The following is an 18,153-nucleotide window of genomic DNA, read 5'->3' on the forward strand; positions in this document are numbered from 1 at the left end:
GAGGTTTATATTTCTCTTTATAAAATGCATGAGAGAGGCAATGTAAGTTGTAAGTCATGAATATAGTAACTCCATCTATCGATTGCTGTAATTTTTCCATAATTTAATGATGTATAAACCTTTTGCTAAAATATTATTAAATACATAATAATAACAAAATTAAACTGATTTAATTAAAATAATATGAAAATCAAACTCAAACTAGAGTATAGCTTCAATAAAAAATATTTCGCAACTACTTCTCAAACAAGTAATAGAATTGTAAATTGACTAAATCTTTAATTATGATATTGCAATTGAAAATATTATTTTTTCAATTTAATTTATTTTATTCTACATATTATTTAAAAATGTGTTCAACTCAAACTCTTAAAAATTTAGTAAATGATTCGTGTATGTAATAATATTTAATTTGATGATGCAAGTTTGCATATAATTGAGTTGTTTGGTTAAATAATTATCTTGTAAAAAATATTGTTTTGCTATTTATTGTTTCAATAATATGATGCATAAATTTAAAAGCGTATTAGAATCATATGAAAATGTTTTTTTAATGCCTATTAGATGTAGTGACTCTATCTTTTTTATACAATTTAATGCTAAATATAAGTCATTTATCAATCAAAACTGATCTGATTTAATAAAACGATATTAAAATCAATCTTATGCTATAGACTAGCTCGGATAAAAAATATTTTACAACTACTATTCAAACAGTCAATCTGACCAAATCGAATCTCGCGTAACCGAATCGTGATTTTTCTAAAAAATCAGATCAATTAGTTGTTTTTCGGCGGCGCTCCTAAACCCTCTATAGTCCAGACATCCTACTTTGTTACGGACCGCACTCCCCCACTGTGCCTTATAATATTAAGGACAACGGAGAGCATTTATCATAAAGGGCCACGACGAAAAAACACCACAAGTAATTATAAGACATATTTCATTTTAGTTTTTTCTTTCTTTCTTTCTACCTATACTATATAAGTATATAATACATGCCTTCACCCAACAGGTAAGAATTCATAATCGAAATATTACGTATTACTATTAAACATTAGCATATCAAACAGTAATCCATAAAAATAACAACACGCTCTTCGCAGAGTTAATGCTAATTGCAGCAATTTGTTAATTTTTATAAATGTTTAATACGTATTACATACAATGTTTAACATAATGAGCCCTAGGTGAGCACACAGTAAAACCGCGCCTCGTGCACCGACAAAATTGATCTCGGGACTTTCGCAATTAATGTAATCTGCTTGTAGAGCAATTTATATTACGCGCACAGCAATAATATGCATTTATCACAGATTCTCAAAGCTTCGGCATTAGCGTTGGACACCTCATTATATCAATACTAATGACCCGTGTGTGTGAGACACGTGCGAAGACAGGAAACTGTCGGATTACGCACCAGACGCTTTATTACTTCATTAAAACTACTTGTCGGTTTTGTTAAGATGTATCTTATAAGCCTGATACATTAACAAAGAATCTATGCAGCCAAAAATATATGATAATCATAAAAGTATTAAAATATATGATTCTATTACTCACAAGTTCACAGTTAAAACATAGCCATAGCTAACACCCTTATCGCCTTATTTTAATTATATAATATTTTCTCTCCGCTAAGTATTGAACGATCATATTTTATATTTCACACTGAAATTCAAATACTTAATTCTAGTGGCGTAGCTATGGGGGGAGGAGGGGGAGGGCCCGGGCGGCACTTGCTTGGGGGCGGCATATTCGCGATGGGATCATTTAGTGTGGTTCTTAACCCTGAATGCACTAAAATATATATAAATCCACGAATAATAATAACCAATTTAATATTTTAAGAAATGCTGATTTTATGACCCTGCAAAAAATATATGCGGGGGGCGGCAATTTTAAGGATCGCCCTGGGCGGCTATATATTGTATCAAATAAAACTATTTAGCGTATTTTCCTTGATTATCTTGGTTATTATCAACTACATTGATTCAAATCATTTTTTTCTAAACCTTCTCTAACTTTTTTAACTTTTAATTGTGACATGAATTTATCTTCATAGATCAGGTTTTGATAAACCTTATACAATTATAAATCTTCAGGCAATAAATAACTCAAGATTCATCTCCGTCGAAATCTTAGCCCTTTCACCACCGCTCGCGATTTGCATTCGCACGTGTCCAACAGGTGAGTTGACCCGTTGACAATCGCCTCAGAGGTCGCCAACCGGTTCCACGTGAAAGATAAGGGTTTTACGTGCTTTCCCAGCCTGTCGCCCGCGTGCCAACTGGTTCGGAACGACTGCGCCCCGGTCGCGCTTATTGCCGCGTGTAATTATTTGCCCGTGCACTCAACAGGTGTAATCGAAAGGAAGGAAAGCGTATACGGTTAATATATACGCACGCGTTATAATAATTAATAACTATCGGCGTGTGTTTGCTTATAGTTCCTCATCGGGTGACTAAAATGGTAGCTTGCTTATAAAATTAGATTAGTATATTATAAGTATAGAAAATGTTTCAGAGATAAGTGCAATAATATTATTTTAATCTTCTGATATTACATAACAGATGTTAGCACAATAGTGCCATTATTATATTTGAAACATTTTTACTATACTTTTGTACCTATTTTATATATCAAATCTGGTGCTCCTCAATTTAACATTTTTTGACTCTTGTTATAAACAATATTTATGAGTGACTTTCTAATAAAACCACTGCTCTTTTTTATTATTAAATAACTATTTTAATTTCTAAAATAATCATGGAGTGGTAGATAGACTTTGAAATAGAATCTAAGTGCTTAAAAATAGCAAATACACTAAAAGTATGGCAGTAATATTTTCTTGTGTGATTTATTGTGTGAAGTCGATTTACAACTGTAAAGAAATATGTAGATAAACTCTTTATTTACACAAAAAAATATTGTATATTATAAAAGAATACAAAGTTTGTAATAAGTACTAAATAAAATATTTTACCTAGTGATTAATAAAATATCTAAAAATAATTGATGAATTATATAGAATCACAAGAATTTATTTTTAGAAAGATATCTTTTTCTAGGAATTGTAAAAAATATATAGTACTAAACAAATAAAATAAAGACTAATAGAACTGATGTTTTAATAATAATTATTTACACACTTGATTTATGTAAAATATAATTACTAACAAAACTTACAGTCTTTAAAACATTTCAAATATATAGTGACTGTATTGTTAATGAAATATCGCATTGAGATTTTCTCATTTTTTACGATTTTAAATAACATCTTCCAAATTGCGTATTGTCTTAAAATAACTGTCGTCCATAAAACACGAATGCACAGATGTGCATAATTATAACCGCTTTTCACGTTAAAAATTCCCAATGATTCTTTGTGATGCTCGATTTTCGTTGTAAGAACAACATAAATTCATTTTGCATACAACCACGTGTTAAAACCAGTAGTACAGTTGTATTATACATTGTACTGATTTCCATAATTATTTCACGCTACATATATTTTTATTACGGACATGTTGTTTTTCCGCAATACTTTTTATTTTTTTATACATACCCCCAACCTCATTCCATGTAACCAGACAGCTTTCCAATTGACGAAAATCTTACCCTCATTAACCCCAAAGTTACCCTTTGTCGTGTGTGCGTAGCCCTTCCATTATGTCCGGATTATGCAACCGTACCCAAAATGCATATTTTGCTTTCACGGGCCATAACGAAAATTATTAATCTATGCATATGCATAAAATGTACCTATCTATATGCATAATTTAATCAAAAATGGAAAGCTTCGTAGGTATTAATTTGAATAATAGATGTTAACTTGAGCAACCTTGATTTATTTTATGAATCCGTCACAGGTCTGTAGCGTTGCTAAATTGGAGAAAAAATCCATAATGTACATTGTTATAGGAGAAATAAATTTTAGGGCCTATCTAATTAATATAAAAAATACATTATTTTTTTATTGTATCTTATTAAAACACGTGCATATAATACCTATACATTACATATTATAAATGGTAACTCTTAAAGAGCGCAATGAATTGAAATAAGCCATAAAATAATTAATTAATATGCTTCTTGGAGAACCTGAAGAAACATTATCAAATCCGAATATAATAAATACTGATTTAAAATAACTAAAGAATAGTGAGTAATATTATCGAGATTAAGTCATCGTTTAGTGGCCATTTTATTTATGTATGCTTTTAATGGTTTTTGTTTTAAGAATTTGAGGGAGCTCTTAAAAAACAAGATTAGCTTGGATAAACACTGGATTTTATTTTAGTGCAGATCACTCATGTTAAAGAGAAAGATCTCTAATTCCACACTTGTTAGCTAAATTTCTGTTTAATTAATTCATACTAATTAAAAATTGAATATTAATTTAACCAGCACAATTGACAATTGATTATTGATCTGAAAGACTTGGGTTCGAATTCCATATAGATCTTAGTGTTTTTCAGTTAATATCATATCTTGGATATCGGAATTAGTGAGTATTATATAATTTTATTTCCAATCTTTCATTACAAATTAGGTTTACATAGATTTTCCTAATCTTACGGATGGATAAAATCGAGTTGTATTATTTTTTTTCTAATAATGAGCTAGGTACTTGAGCTTATAGATAATATCATAAATGTATTATATATTCAACCTTATTTAAAATACATAAAAAATATTATCTGGTGTAGTGCGCTGCAAACATTGTCACATAATATCATATTTTTAAAATAAAATTGTAGAAATACCAGAAATTCATTATTAGAATTTAGCTATATTTACTAATAAAACCGGTTTACTGAAAACTGATAATGCATGACATAGTTATTCATTCATAAAATATAGTTATTCACGGATATTTCCTATATTATTGTCGGCCAGAGCTAGTAAACCAACAAGACGGTTTTCGTCCACGTCATTCTATAGCCACTAACTACAGCTATGTAAACGCTTCTTCGTATAATTTTTTTTAAAAGTATTTCAGAATAAAAATATATTTATACCCACATGCGCATAAATAAAACCATAGTTTCATAAAAATAAATATTTGGACCTCTAACAAGTCCCTTGAATTTAGCCTGAAAAATGTATGTCATTAAATAAAATACTATTAATTTTTATGAAATCGAAATATTATTATTATTGTAATTCTCAAATTAACCCTTAAAGAAAATCTAAAAGAAAACAGTCTTGAATCTATCCCAAAAATGTTATTTCAGTGAAATAATATCAAAATAAATTTTAACTTTTAGATATATACTTTTAATTTTTTTAGCAAGTGTAGTAAAATTATATGATTTTATATTTTTCATACGTATGAATGTACATTTACATTCATGTATAAATGTTACAGTGAATGTGTGTTTTCACAGTTAAGTCCAATACATTTTCACTAGTGCGAAACGCTTAATTGCTGTTCAAACCCAAACCTAACATTATGAAAGTACTTAAAATAATTACAATTTTAGAACTTTTATTAGATCAAGTGCAAAATACAAACTAAACCAACTTATCTCTAAACCCAACTTGACTTTATTAAAGTTCTAAAAATAATTATATTTTTCAAACTTTCATTAGTTTGTCTGCACGTTGATATTACACTATGTTTTAAAAATATAATAGCTCTCTTTACTGATATTATTACGGATTTCTGATCTAAGAGTTCTGGTCAATGTGTATTCAAATATAATTTTGCTCAATATGAGAGCGTAAAAACAATTATTACTTCTCATAAGTCAAAAATTCACTGATGCCATCGCAGTAGGAACGCTCGATAACAAGCATTACCAGTGATGGCGACGGCACGACTTTATTGCTTTTGACGTAGATTTTTGACTTCTGAGAAGGCATTATTGTTTTTAGCACTCTTCTATTGTTTAAACTTCAGTCTAGATATGCTTCATTTGCTTTTCACTTATTGTCGTAAAATTTTTATAAAAAGTCTAAATATGAATGCTAAATAACCGATCGATTTTACTGCACTGGAACAATTTTATTGCTTTTGCCATGATTTTAAACAGAGATGTCGTTTAAGGGAGGGGGTTCCCTTGAATTTCGCTAGAAAAATGCATTTAATGAAAACAAAATATAAAAACACGATCGCTGACTAGATTACTTCCCTCCCCTCTCCATGTAAACATCAGCGCAAACATTATCGGAAATAAGAGAGTCGCGATCGTGTCCCTTATTCTTACACGAGCTTTTCAAAACCAAGGATGTTTTTTGCGATAGCAATGAAGAACTGAAAAAATATATGTGGGATGACACCATATTTAAAAAAATATATTTATTTGTATAATGGCCATCATGACGCATAGGGAAAACATATCAAGTCATGACGGTCAGTTTGTAATGAAAAATAAAATTTTTTTTTTTAATTATTTATTGTTAAATAATTATGTTCTTTTTACCTTTTTATTTACATAATAAATGACATATATGCATTTTTCTTCCTATCTTTATTTTTATGTTTATATTTTTACTGATTTGCAGATATGCTATTTTAATTGTATTTTTTTATATTTTATTTTGGTCATTTGCATTTTCTTATTTAAAATATATATTTAAACTTGAATTCATCTGTTGTGTTATAATAATAAAATTAGTAAACAAAACATAGAATAATATTCATCTGATTAAATAACAATCACACAATTTCTCATCATCGCACAATGGCGCGCGCCGCGATCGCAGCGCTATCTATTATCGTGCGCGCGAAGCTTCCGCCAGCATTTCCCGGGATTTCCCGAGAGCGAGTCGACACTACTTCTATCTGCGTCGGTGTCACCTCTCCGCGGGCGACCACTTCTTTCCGTTTGTCGTTTTTACGACCGCCGCGACAAAGCGACACTCGCCGTCTCGCTCTGCTGCCGCGACGACTCCGCCCATCTCTCTCTAACGTATCGATCGCGCATATGCCCGTCTCGCTCTGACGGCGATATGCTGTGACCCTCCCGCCGGCGCGGCGATTGTCACGCAGCTTCCGTCTCTCTTTTCTCACAACGGACGATGTCGCGCTGCTTAGACCTAATAATAATAATAATCACGAAACCCCACCCCCATTCCCTGATCCATTTATTCGAATCGATATTTTAAAAGCTCAAAATGGCGGTTGCGTAAATGTCACCAAAACGACTTTGACCACGCATTTTGTTTGTTTTGACTGATTTTTACGGTTCTTTCTCGGACTTTTGCAATTTTTGTCGATTCGCGAGCGTTGTGTGCAACGAGTGTGCGAATGTGGGGCGGCGTCGGAGGAGGGGCGGCGCCGGCGCGGCCTCAGTCGCGGCCCGAGCGCAAAAGGCGCCGCTCGCGTCTCGCGCGCATATCACACACATGACACAGGTCAGTGCCGCACTGCGACCAATGGTTGGTCACTGATAGTGATAAAAAAGTGACTCGAGTGATTGAAATTTATTAAAAAAGTGATGGACGTCCGATGTGATGGTATCAACGAATGCTGACAAGATCGAAAATGTGCGTATAAATTATATATGTTAATGTCGCGCGCAATTAGCGTTAATTTGCGCAAAATTTTCGCGAAAACAGGAGTATTTTCCAACCCTAAAATTAATTAGCGTATATTGATCTAAGACCGGTTCACGTGTACGTTGTACGCTTAATATTATTATTTCTGTTGATAGGTATTATGTTTACTAATTAAAATGTATCAAGAAACTCATATATCACACATTTTGCCTTAATTAAAAACAATACCTACCAAGCAAAATATTATGATGAAAAACAAGTAGATATTCGATAAATATATTTCATTAAAATCTATTCTCTAAATATATTTCTTAAATTTTATGACAATTATAAATTTAATTAATTTAACTGTGCATACAAAAACTTCACTACTTAAAAAAATAAATGTTACAATTAATAGATCATGATCTTATGATTGCATTCTTATGTAAATAACTCGCACTTTATTCTCTACTTATCGCTACTTATCGAAGCATATTATTAAAGGTTACTCAAATGCATCTACATTCTGTCAAAGCTTAAACTGTTGAAAACAAAAACCAAAGCTAAAAAATAGATTTCACTATCTTCTATCAATTTTTTATTATTTTATACATATACAATAAAACACATATTTTAAGTACAAATATTATTAAAATATGTAATCATATTTCCATATACCCAAATAAAAGCTGACAAATGTACAAAATTTTATTTCCTTATGGTTTATGTTATAAATAATAGTGTAATTCATGGATCAATGTATTCTAGCTTCGCTAAAAATCAAACATAAATGAAGCATTGATCTTATGATTGAATTAGTTTAAGAAATAACTAGAAATTAGTTCAAATATGTGTGTCTCAGCAAATGTTAACCGCAATGATGACTCGTAAGCCATCATTCTAAATTTTAATTATAAAATTAAATATGTGAATAATACGCGCTATATCTTATCACTAATTATTTAGGCATATACAAAATATTACTCAAATGCGTCTACATTCTATCAATGCTTAGAGACAATCAATCAGCAAGAAAATATATTTCACTATTTGCTATATATAAAATAAAATAACTATTTTGCGTACATATATAGCTGAATTAAATTAGAGTTATATGTAATTATGATTTATTAATTATAATTTATATATCCAAATAAATGCTGAAAAATGTTTGTGTTTGGTTTGTGTTATAAATAATAGTGTAATTCATAGATCAATGTATACAAATCCACGCTACAAAAAAATAATTAAAAAAATAAACGAGGCACTGATCTTTTGATTGTTAATTATAAATTAGTTAAAATAAGTGTTTTTCGGCAAATGTTAAATTTAATTAAGATGGCTTTTAAGTTTAAGATTTAATAAGTTAATAATACGCATCATTACTTAAGAAAGCATATTTTTAATGTTACTTAAATGCATCTACTCTACATTTTATCAAAGTTTAGCGACAACTGTATTATAGCACTAAAACTGTTGAATACAAGTAGCAAAGCTAGAAAATATATTTCACTATTTGTTATCAATTTTTTATTGTTATATTGTATACAATAAAAAACAAATATTTTCAGTAAAAATATAACCGAATTGAATAGCTTTATATGTAATCATAATATATGTACCCAAATAAAATCTGACATAAGGTTTTATTTTCTTATGGTTTATGTTCTAAATATTATTGTAATTTATAGACCAATATATACAAATCCTTACAACAAAAAAATATAAAATAAATAAAGCATTGATCTACGATTACACTAAAAGCTTTAAAAATAAGTATGTGTGTTTCGGCAATCGCAAAAATATCGCACCTTTTCTATTATTACTTATCAAAACATATATAAAAATATTAAAATTAGTCTACATTCTAATAAAGTTTAGCGACTAATCAATTTTAACATAAACTGTTTCAGCAAAGATGATGATCTATATAATATATTTCTCTATTTGCTTTTATATAATAAAATAACTGTGTTAGAACTTATATTACTAAATTGAATATGTTAGTTACAATGTATATTTCACCTTCTTGTTTGTCCCGGACTATATACCCGAATTAAATTAGGATTACATTTTATATATTAGGTACAAATTATATATGTAAATAAAAGCTGACTAATGTATTATATATATAGATTTTATTTCCTTCTGGTTAATATTATAAATAATAGCGTAATTCATGAATCAATGTTTTTAAATCCTTATGTATTAGAAGCTTTAGAAATAGGTAGAAATACATTGAAATATGTGTGTTTCAGCAAATGTTGAAGTAAGAGAGATGGCTTTTCAGTATTTTATCCGAAATTCTAATTCGTAAACTAAACAAATAAAAAATCGCACTTTATTTTATCTATCACATATATGAAAGATTACTCAAATGCGTCTACATTCTATAATAGTTTAGGAACAGACAATTTTAACACTAAAACTATTTTTGGAAAGATGCTAAGCTTTGAAATATATTTCACTATTTTTTAATATTTTTTATTGTTATATATGATAAATTAAGATTAACTTTTTCATGTCAATTATAATATATAAATATATACTCAAATAAAAGTTTTATGTTATAAATTTATTGTTTATGTTATAAATAATACTGTAATTCCTGGACCAATGTATAAAAATTTTCGCTACATAAAAAATCAAAGAATTGACCTTATGATTACATAATAAATTTTATAAATCGCTAGAAATTGTTTAGAATATGTGTGTTTCGACAAATATTGAAACACTACAGATAGCTCTTAAGTATATTTTTTACTATTCTAATTTAAAAATAAATTAGTTAATAATATGCACTTTCTTCTATCACTAGTTATTGAAGAATATATAAAAGATTACTTAAATTTGTTTAAAAAATTAGCGACAAAGCAATTATAACACTAACTTTTTTCACAAAACGCTAAGCTCGAAAATATAAGTGTCATGTACTTCACTGTTTACAATTATTTTGATTTTTTTTATCAATTTTTGATCCCAGAAAATAGATAATAAATGAAACAGTGCTTTTATTTTTGCATTAAAGCTTCATAAAGTTTGCAAATGTTAAAGTAGAATATTAGATCAATACTTTAAAATAAGAAAAAAAATCATCAAAAGTAATTTTGATAAGTTGATGTTTAGCTGTCGTTTTATCATCAATGACGACAAGTATCGTGTAAATGTTAACATCTTCCTGAAATGTTATTACGTTTGATATTAGTAAGTATCTTTAATAAAAGGTTAGTTAAATTTTGATTAAATGGTAATATTTTAATGGAAAACTATAAAATTAAATAGACCCGTAAAAATCTTATGTAGCATATTTTTATACAAAAACACATATGGCTTTTTGAATACTATTATAGTTATACTGATCGTTTGTCGTAAAGTTACAGGGCATTAATAAGCATTAACTGTTAATACAAACTGTTTCTTTTAAAAGCACCTGACAATTTAAATTGTTGCCATGATAAATTGTTCAAGAATAACTTAACTGTAGATCTTTAGTGTAAAATATATGTAATTTGTTTTATTATCAACTGTCACCAAAATAAAGTAGTTCTTTATAATGGTTACATAACAATAATCGTACTAGAAAATATATTTATTATATACAAAAATTGATTTCTTGTTTGTTTTCTACGCGGATTGGGAAGAAAAATTAATGATCTAAACTTGCAATTTTAATTTATTATGTTACCTTTGTAATTATTTTTCTGAGGCCTTAGTGTATTGACAGATTCCTAATGCTTAACAATGCTTTTGATGAGCATTTTATATATATATATATATACATATATTATAATAATAAAAAAATGATTCAATAATAAAAGCAGTACAACTGTGTGAATTCTGTATTACATATTCTTATCACAACCCTTCAGAAAAATGCTCATCTATAGTTTGCTTTCTAGCTCGTGCTCAGTATATAAAGCAGTCAAGAGTTTTGACCAGCAATTTCCAAAGAAAATATATACCTTTTCTCCCCTAAAAGTACACATATCTATATTTGGCATATAAAAGTTTTTCTACAATATTTCTATAACGATCAAATGAATTTATTCGTGTTGACATTGCCTTAATAAGCGTAATAATTATGCGTCGACCATTACCAAAAAATTTAAGTAACACTTATGCATGAATTGTGTGACATGTAAATGGTTATGTTCGTATACGAGTTTGCGGTCGTTCAGTTTCACCTGCGCGCTAATCAATTATCAACACCTGGTTATTCGTTTATAATTCGGCGATCATTCTTATAATGTGTCAAATTATTACGGTGTTTGTGTATAAACTTCGAGATTTTAGACTTAAATAATGATCGCGATGAATTTGTTAAAACGGTGATTAAAACACTGATGAAATCTTTGTTTACATACAAATATTTTTGATTATTGATGTGATTTTTTCATTTGATTATAATTATGTTGTTTGAAGACGTAATGATAATTTTAAGCTTCTATAACTAATTATATTTATAAATTCTAGAATTATTTAATATTATATAGTAAAATAATAATCGAACTAATTTACATACACTTCTTATCTTATTATACAATATATATAAATCTTTAAGTGTCATGAACTGTTCGTTAAATTATTCGTTAAGCTATTTTTTGTATTGTTCTAATAAATTACTAAGCTTTTTTATAAACGTATTGTAATTTTTCATTTACTTTACAATAAAATGTTTTGGCTTTTTTACATAATTTATTATTGGGATATTAAATATTAATTACAATAACATTGATACACTTATTAACTTTTATTTTTATGAGTTGTTCTTGGTATTGTTCTTATTGCTTTTCTTAATAGATATAATGTTAAATCATATAAGCACTTACTTAATAACACTTTTTAGCATAATTTATATTTTTTTCATGAGTTGTTAATTGTATTAGTCTAATAAATTACTGAGCTTTTTTAAAAAAAAAGTATCTTAATTTTGCGTTTACTTTGTAATACTAGTAAAATAAGTTTCTTAATATAAATAATAACAAACCATCAAACCTTGTATATTATTAAATAAATATAATAAAGTAATATATTCTTCGTAAAAATTGTTCTAATCAATTTTGTACAGTTTTTTTAGATATAATATACTAATTATTTCTTTAATTTACAATACAATGGTTTTTTCAATTAAATTAGTATTATACTTTTGTAGTTAAAATGAATAGTAGATAACTAAACTCTTTTAATAGTTTGTATATAATATGTATTCAAAACTGCAAAGCAAACAATAATTATAAAAAAATAGTTATATACATTATAAATCAAATCTATTTATGCAGCTTATAAAAAAGTTTTATTTATGGCTTTTTTAAAATTAACACTATATTTCAATTTTATATATCTATAACTTTTTTTATTTAACTAATACTTAAAAAAAATTAATAACACACTTACATGCATACCAATAGTTTTAAGCATATGTAGATTTATTTTGTTATATAAACGATACTTTAAAATTTGATACAACAACAAAATTTGCACTTTAGTTGTTTGTATTTATTTAATTGTATAGATAGTTATTTCATTTTATATTTTTTTTTAATTATTTAAAACTAAGCAAATAATCTATGGGTTTAATATTATTTTTTAAGATGCATCTATTTTCGCTATAGGGCTACTTTTAAATGCGCCACATGATGCTTATACAAAAAAATGTTTTTTCCTAAAAAAATATATTGATTTAATCGATATTAATCTCATTAATTGATCAAAATTTAAAAGAGTAAATAAGCAAAGATTGACAATGATCTTTATTTTCTTGCTATTTCATACTAATTTTACTAAGCATTATAATTCATTGTGTATATAAATGTCCGAAGTTAACTATTTTATTTTAGAAATAGGCACACAAGTTAAAAATGAACCAGGTTCAGAATTAAATTGAATAATATTAGTCAATATTATCTATTTTTGTCATTCGTTGAAACACTTATCTACTATTCAACTAAACAACAAAACCGCAATCATCACCCACAGCTATACTGTCATTACGAATACCTTACTTTCATTCGCTTTACGACATTACGCAGTACTAACAGTTACCGACAAAAAGTGTTGTAAAAGCGTTCAAAAAATCAAGCGCAATAAAAATACTGGTTTTGTGGCAACGATGGCACGGTATTCATACACAAGATTCTCCTCCACTATACACGTAGTGTGTATAATAAAACAAAAAATGTAAATCAAATGTCAAACGTGTGTGTAGGAAAGCGAAAATACCAAAACTAGCCGACGGCTGTATTATAATATAATAAAACACGCGAAACGTGAATTAAACGTGTGCTTTCCGAATTACTCCCGATGTCGGCATTTAATTGCGACGATCGTAATTATTTATATGTGCGCATGTGTGTGTGCGTGTGTTTATATGGCCGATAATAAAGTGGGTTTTTGGGGGTCTGCGTTGTGTTATTTTTATTTTTTTGTTCTTTGCTCGAATGATATACGATCGATTTGACGGCGGCGGCGCCGACGTTTCGAAATTTTTAAGAAGACGATCTTTGACCAGTCTCCAGTCTAAAGGCTCGATCTCGACACAATGTCCAGCTAGTGAAATGTTTATGAGGCTCTAATCGATAATCAATTCGTGATTGGCAAATGATTGGATGTTAATAGTGTTATATAGTATATAATGGCGAAAATGTGGCGCGTTTAAAATTGAGGCCATTACGTTTTAGGTAAAATTTATCAAACGTTATTTAATTGGTTATGGTTTTAATTAAAAATACATACATAGAATATGTACCCGTATTTAATTTAATTAAATAAAACATAATAAAATTAAACATAATCTTTTTTTAAATGGTTTAGGTCTTGGATAAATAGTAGTTTTTCAGCAGATTTCTTCAGTTATTTGTAGTACCTAATCAAAATTCAATAATAACATTTTTCTATTTAAATTATAAGAATAAGAAAAATATTTTTGATGTATTTATTTTTTATTTTACATATTCTTATATATTTTTAAATGTCTATTAATTTCTTATATGCTAATTATATACCTACCTAATAATTCAATATAGACAATTTTACAAGAGGTTTTCATTATTTGATAAATATAATAAAAAAAATAAAAAATACTGATCTTATAATATTGGAAAAAATCTTTGAAATAGTAAATAGTTTTATTAAGTAAAAAATTTTTAACCAAAATTAAAAAAAAAATAATAATTAGGTTTTGAAAATATCTTGTAAAATCAAGATAAAATGGTTGATAATAAGTATTGTATTAAAGTTTTATTAAAAAAAATCACGTAGAATAGAATTTAAATATTATTAAAAGTTATTGAAAAGTTAATAATGATGCTTATGAAAAATGCTTAGAAAAGGGTATAACATTTTTAAGAAAACAATCAAAATCACGAGAATAATAAATTTATACTTATTTATTTTTAATTTAGGATGTACTTTAAAAATATTGAAAATCACAGATATATTTATTTAAAAATATAAGGTGGAAAAATAATATGTCTATTTATTTATTCCTATATATTTAGTATTTTTATTTAGATTTATTCATTAAAAATAGTGATTGTTATTTTGTAATTTAAGAGAAAAAATCTTTGGAAATTAAAAATAATAATTATGTATTAAAAATACTTTAATAATATATTATAAAAATGTTTTTTTCGACATTAAAATATTTTTTAATCAAAACTCGATAATATTGCTTAAAATATGTGTTTTTATTTAAAAATTAAAGGAAATAAAAAATATATTTATTACGTAAAAATCTTATGGTATTATTTACAAAAATAATCTATATTATATTAACAGTAAAAAACAATCTAACTATTTATTTATTATATATTATATTTGTATGATTTTTAATATATGCTTATAAATTAAATTTGGTAGTTAGCTTAAATGAAAAAATGAAAAAAAAATTAATTATGGAAATTTATCTTGAAACATTTAACATTAATATAACAAAGTATATTTATAACCATAAAACATCTTAATTAAATATTAATTTTAGTAACATTTCACATTATATAAAAAATACACAGCATATAAAAAATGAATAACTATTATTTCAACCAAGTACTTTATAATTTTCGCTATATTTTTATAGTAATGTTTAACACATTTGTCATTAATAATTTATATATTTAAAAAAATATTAATACTATATTTTTACTAGTGTAAATATAATTTCACTAACTAGTTAAAGTGTATTTATTTATAATTTGACTAGTGAAACTGTATTTATTCACGGCTTGAATGATCCGGAACATTTTGGCCCTTTTAGACACATCTAATGTGACGTCTATTTTTACCTATTTTTTTAACAAAGTTCGCTGATGGCGTATAGGGTTTAACAAATGGCGTTTATAATTATCAGTTCAACCGATTTTATTTTTATAAATTTCACGTCTTTCAAATGACAGTTTAGAGCAACATAAAATTTTACTAGTCAGTTAAACGTATATTTTCACTAGTAGAAATATATTTCTACAGGTGAAAATGTGTTCCGATATGATTTCACTGAAATGCTAATGAAAATGTATTTTTACTAGTATTACAAATTTACTGTAATAATGTAAACATAGCGTTACTATACATAATTTATTAATTGTTAAAAAAAAAAAGTTTAATAATTAAATTGCTTTTTTTTAAATATTTTTTAATAATATATAATGCATTTTTATTATGTAATGGATTTAATAAATTTGTATCTAAAAGAATGAAAAATTATAAAAAATAATAAAAAATAAATCGGAAAAATCTTGATCATGTGTATATTTAGAAAACGAGGTAAAAATATATTTTTAATAAATTTACAGTAGAACTAGTAACCGATTATTTATAATTTTTTAAGGGTTTTGAATATATGTATTGCTTTTACAATTTTGCTCTATTACACTTGAACTTTTTCCATAACTTATTATTGGACCTTATAATATTAATATTATTGATTATTTTTTTTTAAATTACTGAATTATTTTTCAATTTATTTTATTATCTAAAATATATTTTAATTTAAAAATAAGCACAGAATCATTTCACTTTGATATTCTAATATAATATTATATTGTAGATAAATATTTTTTGTGTTACTTTTATGAACTATTTTATTGCACATGTGTATTATATATATATATATATATATATAGGAAAACATTTTAAAATGCCAATACATATTTTATGAAAACATTTCCTAGTTCTCAGATATCATAAAAAAAAATAACCACGCCTTCAATAAAAAACAACAATACTATCCAATTTTTACAAATTAAAATTGCGCAATACAATAGTCTCGTGTTGGCACAATGTGAATACTTGCATTGACCCTTGAACGCTGTTCGTCGAGAGGTCAGCACAATCATATTCTAACATAATGTAATATAAATCAATATACAACCGTATAAAAAAATACCATAACGCTAACATTATAAAAAAATAACTAGTCCAAACCATGAAAATATTTGCATGCTTCACACAATCCTGACCCATAATGTATCTAGGATATTTTTTTGCCACACAACCGGTTTGCCTATATCTGACCTTAATTTTTTACCTCAAGGTCATAGAGCTTCCGACCCTAATAATAGATTCTTCCGGTCTATCCGCACCTTCCGCTCCTTGCATAACCATATTTATATGGTAATATTATGTGCCGACCACACGAACTTATTGTTTTAATCGATACGTGCACGTACGTACATAAATTGTGTTAAACCAGCGATGTAATTAAAATATTATACGGCTATTCATTCATGCATAACAAGCGTTCATGTATATGTAAGATATAAATTTTGAGCCACGATGTTTACGTGATTTCGCACTATTCGTAGGAGTTAAATTTATATCGGATATTTATAAACCGTAATACGTCCTTGACCTAGAGAATAGTAGGTATAGGATTTTTTGATTTTAGTATATTAAAAAAGAATAAGTTAATGTCATTAACTGAAGCTTAATCTTACATGTGATAGTTAAATATTATCGTTAGATATGCGGATGAAGCTTTTACACACATTATATAAAGTGCCTCTAAAGGTTCTCCATATAAATTGCATCTATGTTATAAAAAAATAAACAGTGTGTGTAAGCATTTTACCTGCAAGAACAATTCAATAGGAAATCCGTTAGTAATGATTCGCAATAATTGCAAGTACAAATCGATGCAATGTATTTTAATTGGATATTAATCACATATATATTCTACGCGATATTGCAAAGAAAAATGGTGATAAACGACTTTATATTGCACTATAAAAAAATGTAAAATTCTTCACGCCTGTCGCGTTTGCATAATGGAAATGAATTAAAGGGTCATAACTCTCGAGAATGTTTGTTATGGTAATAACTCGCGAATGTGTTAATTAAAATGCATTTTTCTTTAAGTGTGGTGTGAATAAATAAAATTTTGCTTAATTTAATTATTACTAAATTTGATTAAACAATTAGCTAAGCTTTTAATGATTTGGATGATTATTTTGACCTTTTGGATATACGTATATAGAAATAATTAAATTTATTACCATAAATTTAAATAAAAATAAATTTCTCAACATCATAAGTCTAGTTTTTTAAGATGGCAAACATATATTTATTTGATTAAATTATGATGCTGTTACAAAATATAACAAAAAATAATATTGTTAGTTTATTGTAATAAAAGCTGTATCTAAATTTTATTAAAAAATATAACATAAA

The 18,153-nt window shown here is 26.9% G+C and overlaps 1 protein-coding gene across 3 annotated transcripts in view; it reads left to right on the forward strand.

Moving 5' to 3' along the window:
• Positions 1–18,153, forward strand: part of LOC148235688 (zinc finger protein basonuclin-2-like) — a 208,404-nt gene that overhangs the window by 169,663 nt on the left and 20,588 nt on the right. Inside the window, exon 1 of one of the 3 annotated variants that reach the window (XM_088184743.1) lies at positions 7,302–7,497. The exons of the other annotated variants lie outside the window; for them this stretch is intronic. Coding sequence (XP_088040869.1) covers positions 7,465–7,497 — 33 coding nt within the window. The 5' untranslated portion in view covers positions 7,302–7,464. Of the gene's footprint in view, positions 1–7,301; positions 7,498–18,153 lie in introns of those variants that run through there. 3 annotated transcript variants of the gene reach the window in all.

Source organism: Plectrocnemia conspersa, unplaced genomic scaffold (assembly GCF_051122295.1).
Source record: "Plectrocnemia conspersa isolate PC_06_02 unplaced genomic scaffold, ASM5112229v1 ptg000004l, whole genome shotgun sequence".
Classification (NCBI taxonomy): Eukaryota; Metazoa; Arthropoda; class Insecta; order Trichoptera; family Polycentropodidae; genus Plectrocnemia; species Plectrocnemia conspersa.